The 19,961-nt window shown below is 41.0% G+C and overlaps 1 protein-coding gene across 6 annotated transcripts in view; it reads right to left on the minus strand.

The window, feature by feature from the left end:
• The window catches only part of OPCML (opioid binding protein/cell adhesion molecule like), a 1,131,176-nt gene that overhangs the window by 516,989 nt on the left and 594,226 nt on the right, over positions 1 to 19,961 (minus strand). For 2 of the 6 annotated variants that reach the window (XM_054439375.2, XM_054439372.2), the window contains exon 2: positions 18,648 to 18,732. In XM_054439375.2, the coding sequence (XP_054295350.1) occupies positions 18,648 to 18,732 (85 nt within the window). Of the gene's footprint in view, positions 1 to 18,647; positions 19,625 to 19,961 lie in introns of those variants that run through there. The other 4 variants (XM_054439370.2, XM_054439371.2, XM_054439374.2 and 1 more) reach the window with 3 other exon arrangements.

Genomic DNA, 19,961 nt, shown 5'->3' on the forward strand with positions numbered 1-19,961 from the left:
TCCCTGCCTCAGCCTTCTAAATTGTTGGGAATACAGATGTATACTACTGCACCAAGCTTGAAGACCTTTTAACGTTTCTTGCAAGGCAAGTCTATTGAAGACAAATCTGATCAATTTTTGTTTGTCTGAGAAAGTCTTTATCTACGTTGATGATTCTTTTCTTGCAATGCTTTAAATATTTCACCCTGCTCTTTTCTTGCTTGCTTGGTTTCTAAAGAGAAATTCAATATAATTCTTATCCTTGCTCCTCTACAAACAGAGTGTTTTTCCCCGCTAGTATCTTCCAAATAATTCTCTTTGCATTTGAAATTCTTCAGTTTGAAAATCATATGCCTAAGCATAGGCTTTTATGTTTGTGTGTTCGTTTGTTTGCCATTATCCTGCTCAGTGTTCTCTGAGCATTCCTGGATCTGTGGTTTGGTGTCCAGCATTAATCTTGGGATATTCTCAGTCACTATTTCTATACATATCTCCTCTGTTTGTTTCTCTCTTGCTTTTGTTTCTGATATTCTCATTACACATACGTTGCATCTTCTGTTATGATCCCACAGTTCTTAGATTTTCTGTTCTGTTTTCTTAAGTCTTTCTCTTTGCTTTTCAGTTTCAAAGGTTTCCACTGGCATATTTTCCAGCTCACTGATTCTCTCCTCAGCTGTGTTCAGTCCACCAAAGAGCTCATCAAATGAGCCCATTCTTCATTTCTGTAACAATATTTTCTTTCTAGCATTCCTTTTGATTCTTTCTTAGAATTTCCATCTCTCTGCTTACATTACTCATCACTTCTTGCATGTTGTCCATTTTTTTTTCCAGTATTCCTTTAGCACATTAAGCATAGTAATTTCAAACCTCCAGTGTGATAGCTCAAACATCCCTGCCATATCTGAGTCTTACGCTGATGCTTTCTCTGTCTCTTCAAACTCTGTTTTTTGGCTTTTAGCTAGTGTGGGGTAAAGTAGGGTATTTCCCATCCTGCAGTGGGATAGGTTCTGGTTTTAAAAAAAAACAATGTAATTAGGCTGTAGGAAAACAGTTTCTTTCAAGAATAAGCTTTTGTTAAGAAGAACAGAATCCTCTGGGAATGTTTCCAATGGTTACCCTGCTCTACCTATGCCTTTTCACCCTGAGTACCTGGTAGGGCTTCTGGAGGTAAAACCCACGAAAGTGTGGGGACTCCGCAAGGACTTATTCAAAATTTTACATTTCAAGTTACTCTACATCTAGTTTTCAGCAATCACTCAATGGTCTTTTTAAAGATCCTAGAAGAATCTGACTCCAGGGGTAGTTTCTGGGTGGTTTCTGCCCAAAATAAACAGTGAATCTCTGTATCTACCTGTCTCCAGTTTTTAAGGTAGTGGCCTATCCTATGACTTCAATTCTCTGACAGATCTGAGAAGAATTGCTGATTTTCAGTGTGTTGAGGGTTTTTTCTTGTTGTGAGGATGAAGAGCCAGCCAGCCCCCAAGCTCCTTACATGTCAGACCAGAAGGCAGAAGTCTTTGTCCGTGACTCCCTGTTATTCTCTACCACTCATTGTCTTGCTTACTCTGGCCTAGTCTCTGCTTTCTGTTCCTAGAGCACAGTGAGCACACATTTGCCGTGAGCTCTATTCCCTTGCCATCCCTGTCCCTGGAACACTTCCACTGGGTGTTTGCATAGCTCACTTTTGCACTTTGATCAGGTTTCTGCTCAAATGTCACCATCATCAGACACATGGTTCCTGACCACCATGGCAAGAATAGAGACCCTTGTCCCTCTCAACTAATTTACCCTACTCTGTTATTCTTCAGAGCACTCATCACTGTGTAACATGATATTGTGTTTAGATGCATTTACCTTGTTTATTACCTGTCTTTCCACCCTAGACTGTAACTCTAAAGATGTCAGAGGCATGGTCTGTATTGATCTCTGTGATGACGACCTCAGAGTCCAGACACCAAAAGCAGCTTGGATCTCAGGCAAGGGGAGGCTGTGGTACGCATCAAGACAGCATACCTTCAGCTTTCTGGGGCAAGAGATTACTTGCAGAGAAAAATAAAAGAACATTTAAGGCCCCTGAGAAGAAACTGTGGTGAGACTCTTTGAGAAATTGAGACATTTAAAAATAGCCATGTATATAGAGGAATGGAAAAAAAGGATGCACACAAGACCAGGAAAGGCATATGCCCAGAAAAGGCCTAAGAACTTAAGCCGTCACATCCTGCCGATTAGTGAAGGTCTTCCCTTGCATGGAGGCAGCTTACAAAGACTTGAAGAGGTGGTTGTTTTTTCAAATGACAAATTTTCAACAAAAGGTCACTAGGCATACAAAGAAACAGTAAAATATGCCCCATTCAAAGGAAAAAAAAATCTCCATAAGATTTCCCTGAAGAAACATAGACTTAAAACTTACCTGAAAAGACTTTATAAAAACTGCCTTACATATGCTCAAAGAGCTAAAGAGAAACATAAGAAATAATAAAAAGTAATCATGAAAACAATATATGAATAAAATTAGACTATGAAAAAAGGGATGCGATAATAGAAAAAGAAGAAGAAAACAACCAAACACAAATTCTGGAGCTGAAAAATACATCAGATTTGAACAAGCAGAAAAAACTATCAGTGAACTTGAAGACAGATCATTTGAAATTACTGAGTCTGAAGATTAAAGAAAGAAGAAATGAGAATAAAGCCTAAGGGACTTAAGAAACACCACAAAGTAGACCAATATATGCATTATAAGAGTTCCAGGAAAAGAAATAGAGAGAAAGGAAAAGAGTTTATTTGAATATGTGACTACTGGAAATGTTCCAAAGTTGAAGAAAGAAATGGACATATATATATATATAAGAAGCTCAATGAACTTTAAGTAGGATGAACCCAAGGATACCCACACTGAGATACATTATAAAAAAAGTCAAAGACCGAAGAGAAATTGAGAATCTTGAAAGTAGCAAGAAACTAATTTATCATTTACAAAAGATTCTCAACAAGATCATCATTGAATTTCTCAGCAGAAATCTTGCCTCCCAGAAGGCAGTGGATTTTATACTTAATGTGCTAAAAGGAAACAGCAAAAGCAAAATCAAACAAACAAACAAATCTGTCACCCAATAAATCAATATCCAGCAAAACTGTCCTTCAAAAATGAGAGAGAAGTTAAGACATCCCCATATAAACAAAAGCTGAGGGAATTCATTACCACTAGACCTGCACTTCAAGAAATATGAAAGAGAGTCCTTCAAGTTAAAACAAAAGAAAGCTGGAAAGTAATTCAAATTTGTATGAAAATATAAAGTTCTCTGGTAAATATAATATATGGACACCTACCAAAAAACCTGAATTATTGTCATTTTAGTTTATAACTCCAATTTTATTCTTTCATAGGATTTAAAAGATAAAACTATACATAATAATAAATCTATGTTCATGGGTACACAATGTATAAACCAATAATTTGTAACATCAGTAACATATAGGGGGATCCAAGCTGTCCAGGAGTAGAGTTTTTGTATGTAATTTAAGTTGTTATCAATTTAAAATAGCTTTTTCTAACCTTAGGATATTGTATATAAGCCCTATGTGCAAAACGTGGGGATATATCATAAAGAAAATACCTATAGAATATACACAAAATAGAATAAGAATAAATCAAAATGCATCCCTACCAAAAAATAAACTAAACTAAACACAAAGGAAGGCAGTAAAGGAGGAAATGAGGGACAAAAAACCATAAAGTGTACAGAAAAAATATATAACAAAACAGCATAGTAAGTCAGTGATTACTTTATCAGCAATTACTTTAAATGTAAATGGATTAAATGCCACAATCTAAAAACACAGATTGGCAGAATGGATTAAAAAACAGCATCCAACTATATGCTTATCCAAGAGACCCAGTTTAGATTTAAATGCACACATAGTTCAAAAGTGAAAGGTTGAAAAAGTATTTGCTATACAAATAGTAAACAAAAGAGACCAGAGGTGGCTATGGGATATCACACAAAATAGATTTTAAGTCAAAACTCTCACAAAAAACACATGATGTTATATAATAATGAAGAGGCCAATTTACCAACAAGATACAAAAAAAAAAAAAAAAAAACAACATATGTACTAAATAGCAGAGCATCTGAATATATAAAACTAACATTGACAGAATTGAATAGAGAAATTGTTCTATAAGACCAGTAGGAGACATTAGCACTCCACTTTCAGTAATGGATATAACAAACAGACATAAGATCAATAAGGAAATAAAGAACTTGAACAACACTACAGACCAATTAGACATAACAGAAATGTACAGAACACTCCACCCAGCAAAGGCAGAAAACACAATTTTCTCAAGTGGACATAAAACATTCTTCAGGATAGATCATATGTTAAGGCAAAATATAAGTATTCATAAATTTAAAAAGACAGAAATCATACCAAGTATCTATTCTTATTAGAATGAAATAAAACTGGAAAACAACAGCGTAAGGAAAACTGGAAAATCCACAAATATGTGCAAATTAACACACTCTCAAGCAATCAATGAATTAAAAAAAAACAATTTTTATAACAATCTTGTGACAAATGAAAATGAAGACACAACATACCAAAAGTTATACGATGCAATAAAAGCAGTATTAGGATAGAAATTCATAGCACTAAACACTTACAACAAAAAAGAAAAAAAAAAACACTCAACAATCTAATTTTAAGCCTTAAGGAACTAAAAAAAAGAAGAACAAACTAAACACAAAACTAGCAGAAGAAAGAAGATAATAAATATTATAGGAAAGATAAATAAAATAGAGAATGAGAAAAATAGAAAAAATCAATGAAATAATGAGTTTTTTCCTTAAAATGATAACAAAATGGGCAAAACTTTAGCTAGATTGACTAAGAAAAAAATAAAATTCAAATAACTAAAATCACAAATAAAAAGGTCATGGTATAACTAAATTTATAGAAATAAAATGGATTATAAAAGAGTACTGTGAACAAGTATGTGCCAACAAATTGGTTAACCTAGAAAAAATGGCCAAATTTCTAGAAAGACAGAGTCTGTCAAGACTGAATCACAAAGAAATTGAAAATCTGAACCTCCCAAAAAAGAAAAGCCCATGACCGGATAGCATCACTGGTGAATTTTATCAAACGTTTATAGGAGAATTAACAGTTTTCCTATGACTCTCCCAAAAAATTCAAGAGGAGAGAACACTTCCAAACTCACTCTATAAGCCAACATTATTTCGATAACAAAATCAAAGACATTACCAAAACAACAACAACAAAACCAATACTAGTCTAATGTCCCTTGTAAATATTAATGCAAAAATCTTTCACAAAATGTCAGCAAAATGAATTCAAAGCATATTAAAAGAATTATACTCATAACCAAGTGAGATTTATTTCTGCAATGCAAAGATGGTTCATCAATGAATATATCACATTAACCAGTTGAAGGAAAAAACAAAACAAAACAACACATGACCATCTCAATTGATACAGAAAATGCATTTGACAAAATTTAACACCCTTTAATAATAAAAAATACTCAATAAACTAGGAATAGAAAGAAATTATGTAACCTTAATAAATGTCATATGTAAAAATTCCACTACTAAAACGTACTCAACATACTAAATGAGAAAAGATGGAAAGTTTTTCTTCTAAGATTAGAACAAAGGCAGGAGTGTCTGCTTCTATCACTTCTACTCAACATAGCTCTGGGCATTCTACCTGAAGCAATAAAGAAAAAGACGGGCTGGGTGCAGTGGCTCACACCTATAATCCCAGTACTATGGGATCCCAAAGCAGGCAGATAGCTTGAGCCCAGGAGTTTGAGACCAGTCTGTAGAACATGGCAAAACCCTGTTTCTACAAAAAATACAAAAATTAGCCTGATGTGGTAGCCTGCAACTGTGGTCCCAGTTGCTTGAGAGGATGAGGTGGGAGAATCACGTGAACCTGAAAGGTCGAGGCTACAGTAAGCCATGATTGTGCCACTACACTCCAGCCTGTGTGACAGGGTGAGACAGTGTGGCATCCTGTCTCAAAAAGTAAAAATAAAAATAAAGATGATAAAAGCATCAAAAAAGGAAATGAAGAAGTAAAACTATCTCTGTTCACAGATGATATAATCTTATGTGTAGAAAACTCTGAAGATTCCATAAACATGCACAAAATTAGAACTAATAAACAAATTACATTGTAGAATACAAAATCAACAAAAAAATCAATTGCATTTCTATAAACTGACAATAAATCTGAAAACATGAAGAAAATAATTTTATTTCCAATAGCATCAAGAAGAATAAAATACTTAGGAATAAACTTAACTAAGAAGGTGAAAGAGTCATATGTACACTGGAACATCAAAACATTGTTGAAATAAATTAAAGAACACAAAAATAAATGAAAAGACATGTTGTGTTTATGAATTGGTAGACTTAATATAGTTAATTCAATCCAAAGCAATCTACCCATTCCATTGAAATAGAAAAGTCAATCCTAAAATTTATATGAAATCTCAACGGACTGGAAATAGCCAAAACAATCTTGAAAAATATAAACAAAGTTAGTGGTCTCGAACTTCCTGGCTTCCAAAATATACTACAAAGTTACTGTAATCAAAACTGTGTGGTCCTGGCATAACAACAGACATACAGACCAATGGAATGAAAGACAGAGCCCAGAAATAAGCCCTTGAATATATGCTCAAATTACTTTTCACAAGGATACCAAGACCATTCAGTGGGGAGAGGACAGTCTTTTCAACAAATGTTGTTGAAAAAACTGGATATTGTCATACAAAAGAATGAAGTTGGACTCATATTACACCATATACAAAAAAAAAAAAAACCCTCAAAATGGATCACAGGCTTAAACATAAGAGCTAAAACTTAAAAAAAATTTTAAGATAGGAAAAAAGCTTCAAGAGATCAGATTTGTTGGTGCCTTCTTAGATCTGATACCAAAAGCACAGACGACAAAAGGAAAAAACAAGAAAAGATAAATTGGACTACAGTAAAATGTTAAAGTTTTCTTCATCAAAAGACACTATCATCCACAGAATGGAAGTATTCATGAGTCATATATCTGATAAGGGTCAATATCCAGAATATATAAAACTACAACAGTTGAAAAACAAAGAAACAATCCAGTTTAAAAATGGGCAATCAACTTGAATAGACATTTCTCCAAAGAAGGATATACAAATGGTCAATAAGCATATCAACATCACCAATCATTAGGGAAATGCAAACCAAAATCACAGTGAGATGCCACTTCTCAGCCATTGAAGTCACTATTAATGAAAATAATAGAAACAGAAAATAAATGTTGGCAAGAAGGTGGTGAAGTTGGAACTCTTCTGTATTGCTGGTGAGAATATAAAATGACTCTACCACTACAAAAACTGTGTGGTGTTTCCTCAAAAAAATTAAACATACAATTACCATGCGATCCAGAATTGAAAGCTGGGATTCAAACAGATATTTGTACACCTATGTTCATAGCAGCATTATTCACAAGAGTGAATGCAATCCAAGGGTCAAACAAAGGATGAATGAATAAACAAACGTGGCCTATACATGCAATAGAACACAGCCTTAAGAAGGAAAGAAATTCTGACCCCTGCTACAGCATGGATGAACCTTAAAGACAATATGTATAGATAGCTTAAGTAAGCTAGTTACAAAAGGACGAATACTATAAAATACCACTTATCTGAGGTACCTAGTGCCGTCAAAACATAGAGACAGAAAGAAAAGTAGTACAATAGAATAGTAATAATAGTAATAGAATAGTAGTTTCCAGAAGCTGGGGGGAGGGAAGAATGGGGAGTTATTGTTTAATGGATTCTGAGTTTCAGTTTGGGAAGAAGAAATAAGTTCTGGAGAGGGATGGTGGTGACAGTTGCACAGCAACGTGAATGTACTTAATGCCACCGAACTGTATATTTAAAATTGGTTTACATGATACATTCTACATATTTTTACCACAATAAAAACGGGGGCATGGAGGAAGTTTTAGGGGTAACAAAAATGTTTGTACCTAGTGAGGTGGTGGTTACATGGGTAAATATATGCGTCCAAGTATACTGATGTGAACCCTAACAGGGTGCATTTTACTTTAAGCAGATTTTCTTTCTCCCTCTTTTTTTATCCCTCTCTCTTCCTCCATCCCCCTTTCCCATTTTGTGGGCTCTATGTTCTGCCAACATATTCACATACTCAACATACATGAATGCTCAGAGAGGAGAGTCTAGAATTAATTTAACTTTGTAATTCCCACACTGCCTAGAATAGTGCTGGTGGGTACCCAATAAATGCTGCATGGATAAATTGTGAATTCAGTTTTATATATATAAAATATATATATATTTATATATATATATAAATATATATATAAATGCTGCATGGATAAATTGTGAATTCAGTTATATATATATATATAAATGCTGCATGGATAAATATATATATTTAACTTAATAGCATCTGTTTATTGTGCTCTTGCTGCAATGTAAAACTTCAATCTGAAATCTTTACAAACTTGATATCATTTACTGCCTCCCGTCAGCCCAGTGAAGTGGATATCTAGTCCTTATTTTTTTTTAATCAGGAAATTGAGGCTTAGAAAGATTGAGTCACTTGTCCAACCACATACAGCCATTAAGTACCAGAGTTGGGATTTAAAATGAGCCTTTTGACTGTAAAGTCAGTGTTCTTAACCTCTTGATAGAGGTTATACTTTATCTTACATTTCACCAAGCACCCATTGACTCGCCCATCATAAAGCAGAGCATATAATCAAGGACAGTCTATGAGCTGTTTCCACTGCACACGTACAGCGGGAGGCATGTTGCTGCTATGTATTCAGGGACCTCACAGTGAGATCTTGTAACAGAAGCAGCTGCATTTTAGGACCCAAGGAGATGGGTCCATGAATCCCTTCATCCTGAGATGGAATGTTTAGAGATGACTCACATTGGCTTTTCCAGCCCCTGAAATTTGCAGGTATTCTTCCAGAATGTGCCAGCCTCTATTATGTGACCTTGATGAAGGGGAGAAAGCAGATATTCCTCCCTTGGAAATGGTTCAGAATCTTCTGCCTGTGGCTTCGACGATATTGTGCAATTGTCAAATCCTCCAATTATAACAAGCAGGCAGAGAAAGGACAAGTGAAACAGCAACTATTTAGGGAGATATTAGTATCTCAACTAGGGTTCAAATGCCAGGCCCTATGGTTGTAATTTCAGTGACTTGAATTATTCAACATGGGTGAGAATATCTTCATTAGAAAAGGGAGATGTGTGTGTCTGTGTGTGTGAGAGAGAGAGAGAGAGAAGAAACAGAGAGAGAGAGAGACAGAGAGAGAGAGATAAAGGAGAAGCATTCATCTTTTCAGAAAACTTAGAGCACCTACTAAGCATTAGGTATTCTGTTGGACGCTGAGAACACAAGATACGCTGAGAACACAAGATACACAGAAGATATTAATGCATTTAACAAAGGGCTTGGGAGAAGCAATAAAAATGACAATTGGAAGAGGAATATCTTTAGAGATGGCAGAGAAAAGCACAGGGCGGTACAAATTTGAGTTCTGTAATTCCTCCCTCTTACACAGGGTGCCTTACAGACAATATCTCAGTGTGAGCCCAGCCTCTCTAATAAACCCCTGACTTATTCAATTCCCTGGGTGTACAGATGGTGACTCCTTTTTTCCTCCATCACAGGAGGTTCCAAACAATGACCAGGAGGCAACAGTGGATAGTCAAGGTAGACCAATAACTGAGACACAGGCCATGTGTCTGAAAACAAATGGTTTAATTGCACATGAGCAGGGTAGACAGGAGCAAGCGTCGTTTGGCCTAGACCTCCCCTGTTGCCTGGATGTGAAGTGGTCTCCAAAAAGATCCTTTGGATAAATAGGCAGATGGTAAGCATTGGAAAGTCCTGGAACCACTAGGCTGGTCAGAGTGGGGTTAAGGGCAGGCCTCGACCCTCAGAGAAGAGATCCTGGCAGGACAAGGCAGGGTACCCAGTCACCCAGGGCCCGGGGTAGGTCCAGCTTGGATTAGCAATACAGGGACTAAGACCCATTGACAAGAGGGAGATTTATAGCTGTAAGGCAGGTAGGAACCGAGGTTCAGAACACGCTGGAACCTAGCAGCAAGTGAGAACTGACGCTTTGACTGTTCTCGCCTTGACTTAGAATGGGTGCTGGACATCAGGTATGTGTGGTCCTGTGGCCTGGACAGGCAGAGAACAGGCTCTCAAATACCAGAAACTCAAAAGTAGGGCCCAGGCATTCTTATCTGCCCACTTTCTTTCTTTTCTCTACCTCAGACTATTCAGTAATTCCGCTTTAGGTTTTTTTTTGTTGTTGTTGTTGTTGTTGTTTTTCTCACAGGTACACACAGTCACCCTTCTTTAGCTCCTTTCTTTCCTTTCTTTCAACTTCTACTTCTGGAACATCTCTCTGCTACTCTCTCCTTTCATGTGTAATTCCATTATTGTCTTTTCTGTCCTTTATCTATCTTCCTTCCTTTGTTAATATTTATGAAAATTTCCTCAACCATCAGAGTAGTGACAAATGCATACAGGAATCAAATAAAACAAAAGCGGCTGGGTGCAGAGGCTCACACCTGTAATCCTAGCACTTTGGGAGGCCGAGATGGGGGGAACACATGAGGTACGGAGTTCGAGACCAGCCTGACCAACATAGAGAAACCCCTTCTGTACTAAAAATACAAAATTACCCGGGCATAGTGGCGCATGCCTGTCATCCCAGCTACTCAGGAGGCTGAGGCAGGAGAATCGCTTGAACCCAGGAGGTGGAGGTTGTGGTGAGACAAGATCGCACCATTGCACTCCAGCCTGGGCAACAAGAACAAAATTCCATCTCAGAAAAAAAAAAAAAAAGATACATATTTTAAAATTAAATTTGGCTCAATAGAAACAATACAACAAACTCCAAAACTTCAGAGAGCATTCAGAAATATCTTTGAGAAAATGTTTCCATGTTATCTTCTTCTAATTACGCCTTCAGCATCGGCATTCACAATAAATGGAAAATTATCGTATTCATTTTTCTCTCTTTTGCGTAATTACTTCTCCAACAACGTTGTTTTCTGTTATTCTTCATTGCTGGTATATAGCATTTTGGGTAATTGTGACTTGAATTGTCTTCTGTGGACTAGCCAGAAAACTTAACAACCACTGATAACATTCTTTATTCTGATTATGCAGTGGAAACTTGTTTAATTGAGATGCCATAAATCTTCAGATCCACTGAAAATGTTTAATATTCAAAACCAATTTCTAAAAATTTTATTGATCAGCACTTTCATGGGAAGCCAGGTCAAGACCTTCAGCATCTCTCTGATTTAAGTATTATGTATCTCCAGGGACCAGCAAGTCAAAGCGAGTCACACGGTTTTCTCTGGGGTATGAATCCATGGCAAGGCCTATGCTCTCTGTGTTCACAGTCTTAAATTACAATGTGAATACAAGGCTGGGAGGGAGGATAATGGAGTGATGTATTTTAGGGTTTAAACAAAATTACTTCTCCTCCTTCTATACTTTGGTATCACTCATTTCTTCACAGGTCTCATTGTTGGGTTCTTACCAAGAAGTGACCGGCTCACGTTGTCTTAGTTTGCAGGCCCTTTGAGATTCCATATGTGCTATGGGAGGTCAAGTAGTGACATTTAGGGTAGGGACAGGACAACATTTAGGGTAGGTTCAAAGCCATGAGCATCAATGATCCCCTGGACAGTGTGTTGGACCCTGGTGGGTGTCATGTTGCTCAGTGTTTGCAGCGTGCACCATTTCCAGCCTCAGAAGGTAGTAATAGATGGGCTGCACTTGAGTGCGGGCGAGGGGAGAGAAGCCCCACGAAGCAAGGAGACTCTAAAGCTGGGAAAAGAGACAGCTGCAGCCTTCAACTGAAATGCAGATTTCCTGACCTTCGGGAACAGAAAGGATGTGTTTCTGTTTGGTTTATTTCTGCTTGTGGCACTTGGAAGTTTTCTCTGTCCTCTATATCTGGGGAGGGGGACATACTATGAAATTGAAAAGAAGCATAAAGGTCTTCTAGGAGCAAATGCAGACTCTGACACTTGATAACCATGTGACCAAAGGTAAGTGGCTTAACTTTTCTAAACCTGGACCCCTAGGCTGTTAATAGGGATTGTAATGGTCTGAAAATTACATGAAGTGTTAGGTAATTAAGGTGGCATCTGACACATAGTAAACCATGTACAATGGGAGCTTTTGTTTGTTTCAATAGCATGGGCATGTCCCCGCCCCACAACATTTCCTCACCTCTGGGCTCTTGCAGGTTTTGTTAAAGGCTCTGCGGTATTGTCCCGTAGTGGCGCAAGGTACAGACAGTTCCTTTCTCTAAACTTCTCTACCAGGAAAGCTATACACAGATCTAGGCTACGCAGTGCTGAGCAGCCTAGATATCACGGCTTCAATGTTCACCTCTTAAAAGAAAATACACCAGGGTATAAAAAGCATCAAGTAGGTAGTGTCATTTATTGGGAGACAATAGGGGCCTGAGAATGGACCAAGATGAAAAGAGTGCACCCCTCCCCTAAACCCATTTCATGCAAACTTGAGCTCCAATTACACCTAACAGGAGCAAGAGCATGGCTTCATTCAGGGCAAACAATAAACAACAAACCTGAAATAATTTGGTGCTGTCTTGTATATGTTAAAAAAAGAAAGAAAGAAAATGAAGAAAAGTTAGCACTTGGTTTCTAACTTATTAGGCAATGCAAATTTCTGTCAGCCCTTAAGATGTCTTGGACTGTAATTCCCTCTTCTCATCTCATGACTGAAGACAGCTTCCCGTTAATAATAAGTAATTTTAAAAGACCTCCCCTGGGAAGGTCAAATGAGACCTGCTTGACTCTTCCCCTCCACTGCATCTTGCTGCCAGATCCCATCAGATCCGTAAAAACTGCCTGCCAGACCAGCTCCCCAGCTCCCTCAGAGCCAGCCACCTAGTGAGCACAGTGAGTGGGCCAAGGGGCAGAGTCCTTTTTTAGAAACCAGAAGGAAAGGAAATGAGAAAGACAGAGCTAAACCAAGCCCAAGGGCCAAATTTACTTAAAAAAGTTAAACAATTACCCAAAGGGCTGAGATAAGAGCTGCTGAGTTTTCCAGAAAGGTTCAGAAAGTCATGGAACATATATTTCTAAAGCTTTAAAACGTCTTCTCCCATGGCCTGCTTCAAAGAGAGGGACAGAGAGAGAGAGTGTGTGTGTGTATGTGTGTCTGTGTGGTGTGTGGTGTGTGTGGTGTGTGTGTATGGAGTGTGTGTGTGTCGTGTGTGTGTGGTGTGTGTGGCGTGTGTGGGGTGTGTGTGTGTGTGTGTGCTAGGGAGGCAGACACATTCCCACCAATCAGGGATGTCAGAGAGTGTCACGGAGTCAAGCCAGCCTTGCTCTCCTAGGCCTGCCAGATCCAGCAGCCACGACCCAACCCAAGACATGCCAACATTCTTGCTGTCTCCCTGCATTGTGTATCTCCTTGGGCCCACAAGGCAAATCTCTGCAGAGACAGGTATGCTTTCCAAGTGTGCTCCTCTACTGCTGCTAAAAAGCAGTAATACTACTGCTCTTCGCTCTACCACTCTGCTTGTTGTCTTGACCTCAGGGATAGTGAAGACTTTGCATAGTTTGGATCAGACTGCCATCATTGGTGGATTCAACTGTCCCCTCTGGCAAGTGATTTGAGTGGAATCCAAAAGTCCCTTAGGCCTCCAAGACCTCTAACCAACTGCTGTGCCTGAATATCCCAGGATCATATTTTGAAGACAATAAAATTGTTTAGATATACGGGTTTCATTGCTGTAGTGGCAATAATACACTAGAAGTGGTTATTTCCCATTAAGATGGATTAAAGCATTAAACCAATACTTATTTGTTTTAATCTTTAGTATCCACCACAGTATCTATAGTCAATACATAAAGCACAGCTCCTAAGCTCAAGGAGGCCCCAGACTAACCATAACCACACATGAAAAAATAACAGGTCCTAGTGTGTATCTGTTAGAACAGTGTTATGCAGCGAGAGTTACTGGAACTCTGATGAGGGCAATTCTTGACCACAAGCGAAAGAATTCTGGGTGGAACTGTGAAAAGACGAATACGCTTTAAAGCTGTGTATAAGTGTGGGGATAGAGGAAGAACAAGGTGGAGCAGACAAAACTGAAAAAAGTTTGAGTATTGTCAGTTGTTATTGAGGAGTTCAACTTAGTACCAGTAATAACTTGCACACATATGTTGCTTTATGGCTCACAGAACAACCTATATACTTCCTTTCCTCTGATAATGCAGGCCAGGTATAATAGATATTGTTCCTGTATGTACACAATTCAACTGAAGTGTTCAAGGCCGTGGAGTTAGTGAGAGGTAGAGTAAGAATCAACCCCAGGTGCCTAGGCCCCCAGACACAGAGCTTTCTAGGGCATTAACATTGCCCATGAGGTGCAGGCACACGTGGGGAAGATGCTTCCTTGGAAAGCAGGGACACTGGATAAGCCTTGCTCAGAGGCTCTAGGGCCAGAAAGGGCTTTAGAGAAGTGTTCTCAATTCTGGCTCCACATTAGAAATACTGGAAAAGATGTTTTCAATGGCCACGTCCATCCCCAAACCCAGGAATTTTGACATCATCAATCTGGGAGACTGGCAATGGAATTTCTAAAAAGCATCCCAGATAACTCCAACCAGGTTAGTGCCACCGCTGGAGAGGTCCTTTATGGACCTGTCCCTGCTTGAGTGTCTTTTAATGTCTTTGTCTTCCCAGACTAGGAGTAAAGGCTTTGCATTTACCCAGTCCTTATTCAGCTTGGACAACTGAAACACTGAAATGGAAAAATAATGCATTTGTTTTGAATAGTCTAATGGCTACTCAAAATCTTTTAATTTACATAAGAAGGAGCTGAAGGTAGGTACAAAGTACAGAAACACACCCAGGCAAACAACAGAACTTTAGCTTTGGAAACTCTACTGCCCAGGTTGCTTTGGCAAAATCCCCACTGCTCAGATTATTCCTTGGCAGTAGTTAAACCTCAAATACTTGGTTTTGAATGGATTAGCTCAGAACTCCAAATGAAAATGCAGGGACATTTTAGAAAAGAGCCATTAAGCATAATCCCAGATCAGCAAGCCTGGATCAACAAAACTGATTATCCTGCTGTTGAAATAAAAAACACAAAACACCAAAACAAAAGCAAACCAGAAAGAAAACCCAGTATGTTGGTGGGAACTTCTCCCATTGAGTGGAACAGTTACAACAACCACCTTGCCTCTATCTCACCGCAGCCTCTCAAAATGTTCATGTACACAGATGATGTGGACCCACAGAGGAACTCAAGCAAACTTAGAGGAGATTGAGGCCTGTGAAGAAAGCACAACTGGCCATCATCCATTCTGCTGAGATGGCTTAATAGACACCAGCTGACCACACTGAGCATCCTGGGCTCCTTTCCTGATGTGGGCATTGATTCAGACACATGACTTCTAGATTCTTGTCATATCTAATCTAATGGAGAGCCACAGAACATTTTCAACCCAACAGCGGATAATTGTAATGAAGTGATTCTGGCCAAGAGGGCCCATTTGTAGTAATGAATTCAAATCAGATTCATGGAAGCTATAATTCAACCATAGTGAATAGCACCTTCATTTTCCATATCATCTCTCTTCCAAGAGGGCAAAATAACTCAATATTCAAATAATTATTTTTACTTTTCAAGTAGCCCTATGAAGTAGTTATGAGGAAGATAATATTGCCTCACTTATAGAAAATGAGTTTCATCCACGTTCAAAACTTCAGTGTCATCTTTGGCACAGCACTACCTAATGTCCCTCAGAGCAATCAAAGACCTGTCACAACAAAACTGATATCCCAAAGGAGGAAAATCATTCTTCTCTAAGCTGTGCAATTTTTCACTGGGAAATTTAAAGGCAGACCCAGGTTTCCTGACTCCTTTGCTTTTCCTAGTAGGTCTCTGGCCTCCTTATGGGACTTCATTCAAGATTCAGAAACAGATTCGAGATAGTTTGACCCAGGACAACCACATTAAAAGAGCTTTCGTGTGATGGGCATGGGTATCATTCAGTGTTTTTTGGGGCATTCTAAACATGTGATGTGCTTGGAACACTCAGTTCCCAAGTAATGAATCCCTAATGAATGTCTTTAAGGAGACAAAAGAGTAAGAAACCACACTTAAGAATTACAGCTTATACAGCAAAAAACACCACCAAATAAAACATGGTATATTTATCTAGGGTTGAAGCCATGGGCTTCTAGAAACTGAAAACATGGACTCTCCCTCAGAGTACTGACAGATCAGTTGTTTGTTAAGATGGGAACAGAACTCTTCACCAATAGAGCAAAAGAGTGAAAACAAAAGGAGAGAGATGGGGACATACAGAAATTTGCAGAAGATGTTTATGTTCTTTTAAGAAACACTGTGGTAGCAGTGAAATCAAAACCTTAAAAAATCAAGGAATAAGAAGACTTAAGTGATAAAGACAAAAAAGAAAGAAAATAATGAGTAATAGATGAAAGTATACATTATGGGAGCATCTGATAAAAATGAAGGAAGAAAATAATAAAAGAAAAGATGACATGAGCTAAGAGAATGAGGATTTAAAGAGATTAAAATGTAGATAACGTGCTGAATTTCTCTATTCTGGGGTAAATGTATAGAAGAGACGCAAAATCAACATGAGACATGTGCTTACTTAAAAAAAAATTACGCCATGCAATCAGGTAACAGATAACAGTTATGCTAGAACATGTAAGTTGTTCTTTTTTTCTGCAAAGAACAAAAAGCAACTATTCAGCTTTTCTTTTTTTATTCCCATTCCCATTCCCAAGCCCAGCTGCTCAACATTAGAATTGAGGATCATGAAAACAGGCCAACAGCTAATAAAAAATTGGTAGATGGAAGCTGGCCCTCTGCTGGTGGAATAGTCTTATTGCATCTCAGAAAGCAGAAAGCTCGTTTTCAAGTTTCTGGTTTAATTTGGGGGGACAGGAAGAGGACAGAGGATTTTGGAAAATTCAGGACTGAGATCCTATTCAGTGCTAGACCTCTTTGCCCCCAGTGGCACATTAGATGGTAAAGAGGTGTGTGGAAGCATCAACATCCCTGAACACTAGTAATATTTACTGACATTTTCTTGGTTAACATGTATTATAACCCGTGTGCTACTTATATCTTTAAGCCAACTAGTTCACTGCAAATGCATAGTGGGAAATGTTCCCTGATTCCTCATGGAACTTTCTTTGAAGCAATGAAGTAGGGATATTACATTCTAGTCTGGGGCAGGCTGAGTGGTACCCACATGGCCAGGAGGACTTTTCCTTCACATCTACCAGGAAGGGCCTCTCTATTCTCCTTTTTTCTCCATTTGCTTTGGGCTTCTGAGAAACAGCACACAGGGTTCTGGGACGTGTTCTCTAACTAAAAAGAAGATCCAGCTAAGTATCACCCAAAGTGGCAGAATCCAGTCTTCACCCTTGGGCTTAGGAAAAGAATTCTGGTGTCCCAGAGACAGGTCTTTCCTCCTCCAGGGGGAGGCTTGTCTAGATGCAGGAAAGGTTCCACCAGAAAAGCCAAGGGCGGAACAGGAAGAACCCTCACCCTCACACTCTCCTAGGGGAAGTCAGGCATTTTGGCTGCAGAATCTGGGTCAGGATGTTTTATTTTCACCATAACCATCAAAGTCATAGGCAGGGCAAATGCATTCGCCCCGTGTACATTATGAGACATAGTTAAGCTGGGACGTCCCTGAATCTGTCTCCTAGGACCAGAACTGCCTCATTAAAGCGATAAAAGATGATATCTGCTGAGCTGGTGGAAAGTGGTGGCTGCATTTTTATTAAAGTATCTGCTGCAGCAAGCCCAGTCCCCAAAGGTTCATATTCCAAGATTCTCTACCTCTCTGCCTGGAGTATGCAAGTGATTCTCTGTAACTCATTAAGGTAAAACAAAAAGCTCTCCTATTGTGCTTTTCACACAGAAGTGATGTTGTTGCATAAAAGCTACATGTTTCCTTTCCTTGGACCCAGTCTGCAAAAATAAAACTGCTCTCATAATTTACAATAGGGACCCTAGGAGCACTACACCAGGTTTGGCACGAGTGCTGGTCTTGAGGAGACTCATAACAGGCCGTGGCCTGGCACTGCTAATTCCACACCCTTACATTTGAGGTGCATCTCTGATAAGGGCTAGCCTGGTGGTCCTGAGGACGATCCTGCCTCATCACGTACCTTCTGGCCTGTGACAGCCATCCAAGGGGCTCAGGCTAGCTACCCAGCATTTCAAACCCATGCCCTCATGTTCTCATCTTGGTGCCCACGCAGGAGAGAATCTAGCCTGTCATGGCTTCAAAGAACCATGGAGTCCCACACGCGGACTTCAAGGTTCACGCATAAGATCCTGGACCAGCATAGCCGGAGCACAGGAGAAACCTGTCCAGGGGCACGGCAGTCGGCACGGCAGCACGCAAGCGGGCGCCCCTCGGGCCTGCACAAGGCCCTCTCGCGCTCCGGTCCCCCATGGAGCCTTCTGTCCCCTCTTCCCACCTCTCCCCAGCGACCACAGCCCAGGGGCTCGGCCCCCGCGGAAGGACAGCTCCCTACCTGAGGGTGGCGCTCTCCCCCTGCCGGACCGTCACGTTGTCCATAGCTTTGGGGAAGGTGGCATCTCCGCTGCGCACGGGCACTCCTGTGGGTACAAGGAACAGCAGCCTGAGAGACACGACCACGAGGCACTTCCAGGGCAGGAACAGGTACCCACAGACCCCCATTCTCGACAGCCACAACTTCCCAGAACTCCGGCAGCCGCACGGTCCTGGTCCCCCGCCCCGCGCACCAGCCGGCTCGGGAAGCGGTGCGGGGAGGAGGGAAGGGGCAGAGCTCGCCAGGAGCAGGGGGAAGGAGAAGAGAGGAGTCCAGGCTCTCCGGAGTCTAAGAATTCTTCCTCAGATCCTGCCTCAGCTTTCCAGCCTAGCAGAACCAGATGCCCCCTCCTGCATCCAAAAAGAGCTTTCTTGACGCTCCCCTGGGGAGGAGGGAGGCAGCCCGGAGAGGAGAGGAAGAAGCAAGTGCGGGGATGAAGGTCACAGATTGCGCTTTCTCTGCCTCTGTCTTCGAGACGCTACTTTAAGATTCAGTTGGGCACGTTCTGCAGAGCTCTGGCATCAAAAGTTTATAACCCAAAGAAGAAGGCAAGTGTCTCTGACATACAGGAGCTGTCATAAAAAGCTGCGGCTTCAAGGAGAGGAGGAAATGTTTTATTAGATCACACACATGTACAGATGTACGTGTCCCCCAGCCCCAGGTCTCGCATCTGGAACCCCAAGGCGGCAAAAAGTTCCAAGGCGGGGACGCGCAGCCGGCGCAGCCAGGGTCCTCCGGTCGGTGGCCGTCCTCCGCAGCCCGGTCGGTGACTCGCGGCCAGCCGGGGGAGCGCCGCCCGGCGCAGGCTCCGGGCGCACGGGGAGCTGGGCGGACGGCGGCCCCCGCCTCCTCCGGGGACGCGGCACGGGACGCGGGGACGCGCGGACGCCACGCTCAGCGGCCGCCCCCGGCCTCCGCGCCGCCTTCCTCCCGGGAGCAGCCCTGACGCGCGCGGGCCCAGACCGCCGGGGTTGTCATGGCAGCAGCTCCATCCCTGACCGCCACTTTCTCCCGGTGCCGCCTCGGAGCCAGCGGGCGGGCGGGAGGCGCGGACTGCGCGCTCATCATCCCGGCGGGCAGGCGCGGGCGCGGGGCGCGGGCGCCCACCTTAACCCCCGCCGCGCCCACCGGGCTGGGGATGCCTGCGGGGATGAGCCCGCACCGCGCCCACTTCGCTCTGTCCCGACACCCGCGCCAGCGGAGAGAACGCGGCGCCCCTCGCAGTGGCTTCCCCTACAGAGGGGTGGGGTGGGGGAAGAGGGGAGGGAGAGGGGA

Source organism: Pongo pygmaeus, chromosome 9, assembly GCF_028885625.2.
Source record: "Pongo pygmaeus isolate AG05252 chromosome 9, NHGRI_mPonPyg2-v2.0_pri, whole genome shotgun sequence".
Taxonomy (NCBI): domain Eukaryota; kingdom Metazoa; phylum Chordata; class Mammalia; order Primates; family Hominidae; genus Pongo; species Pongo pygmaeus.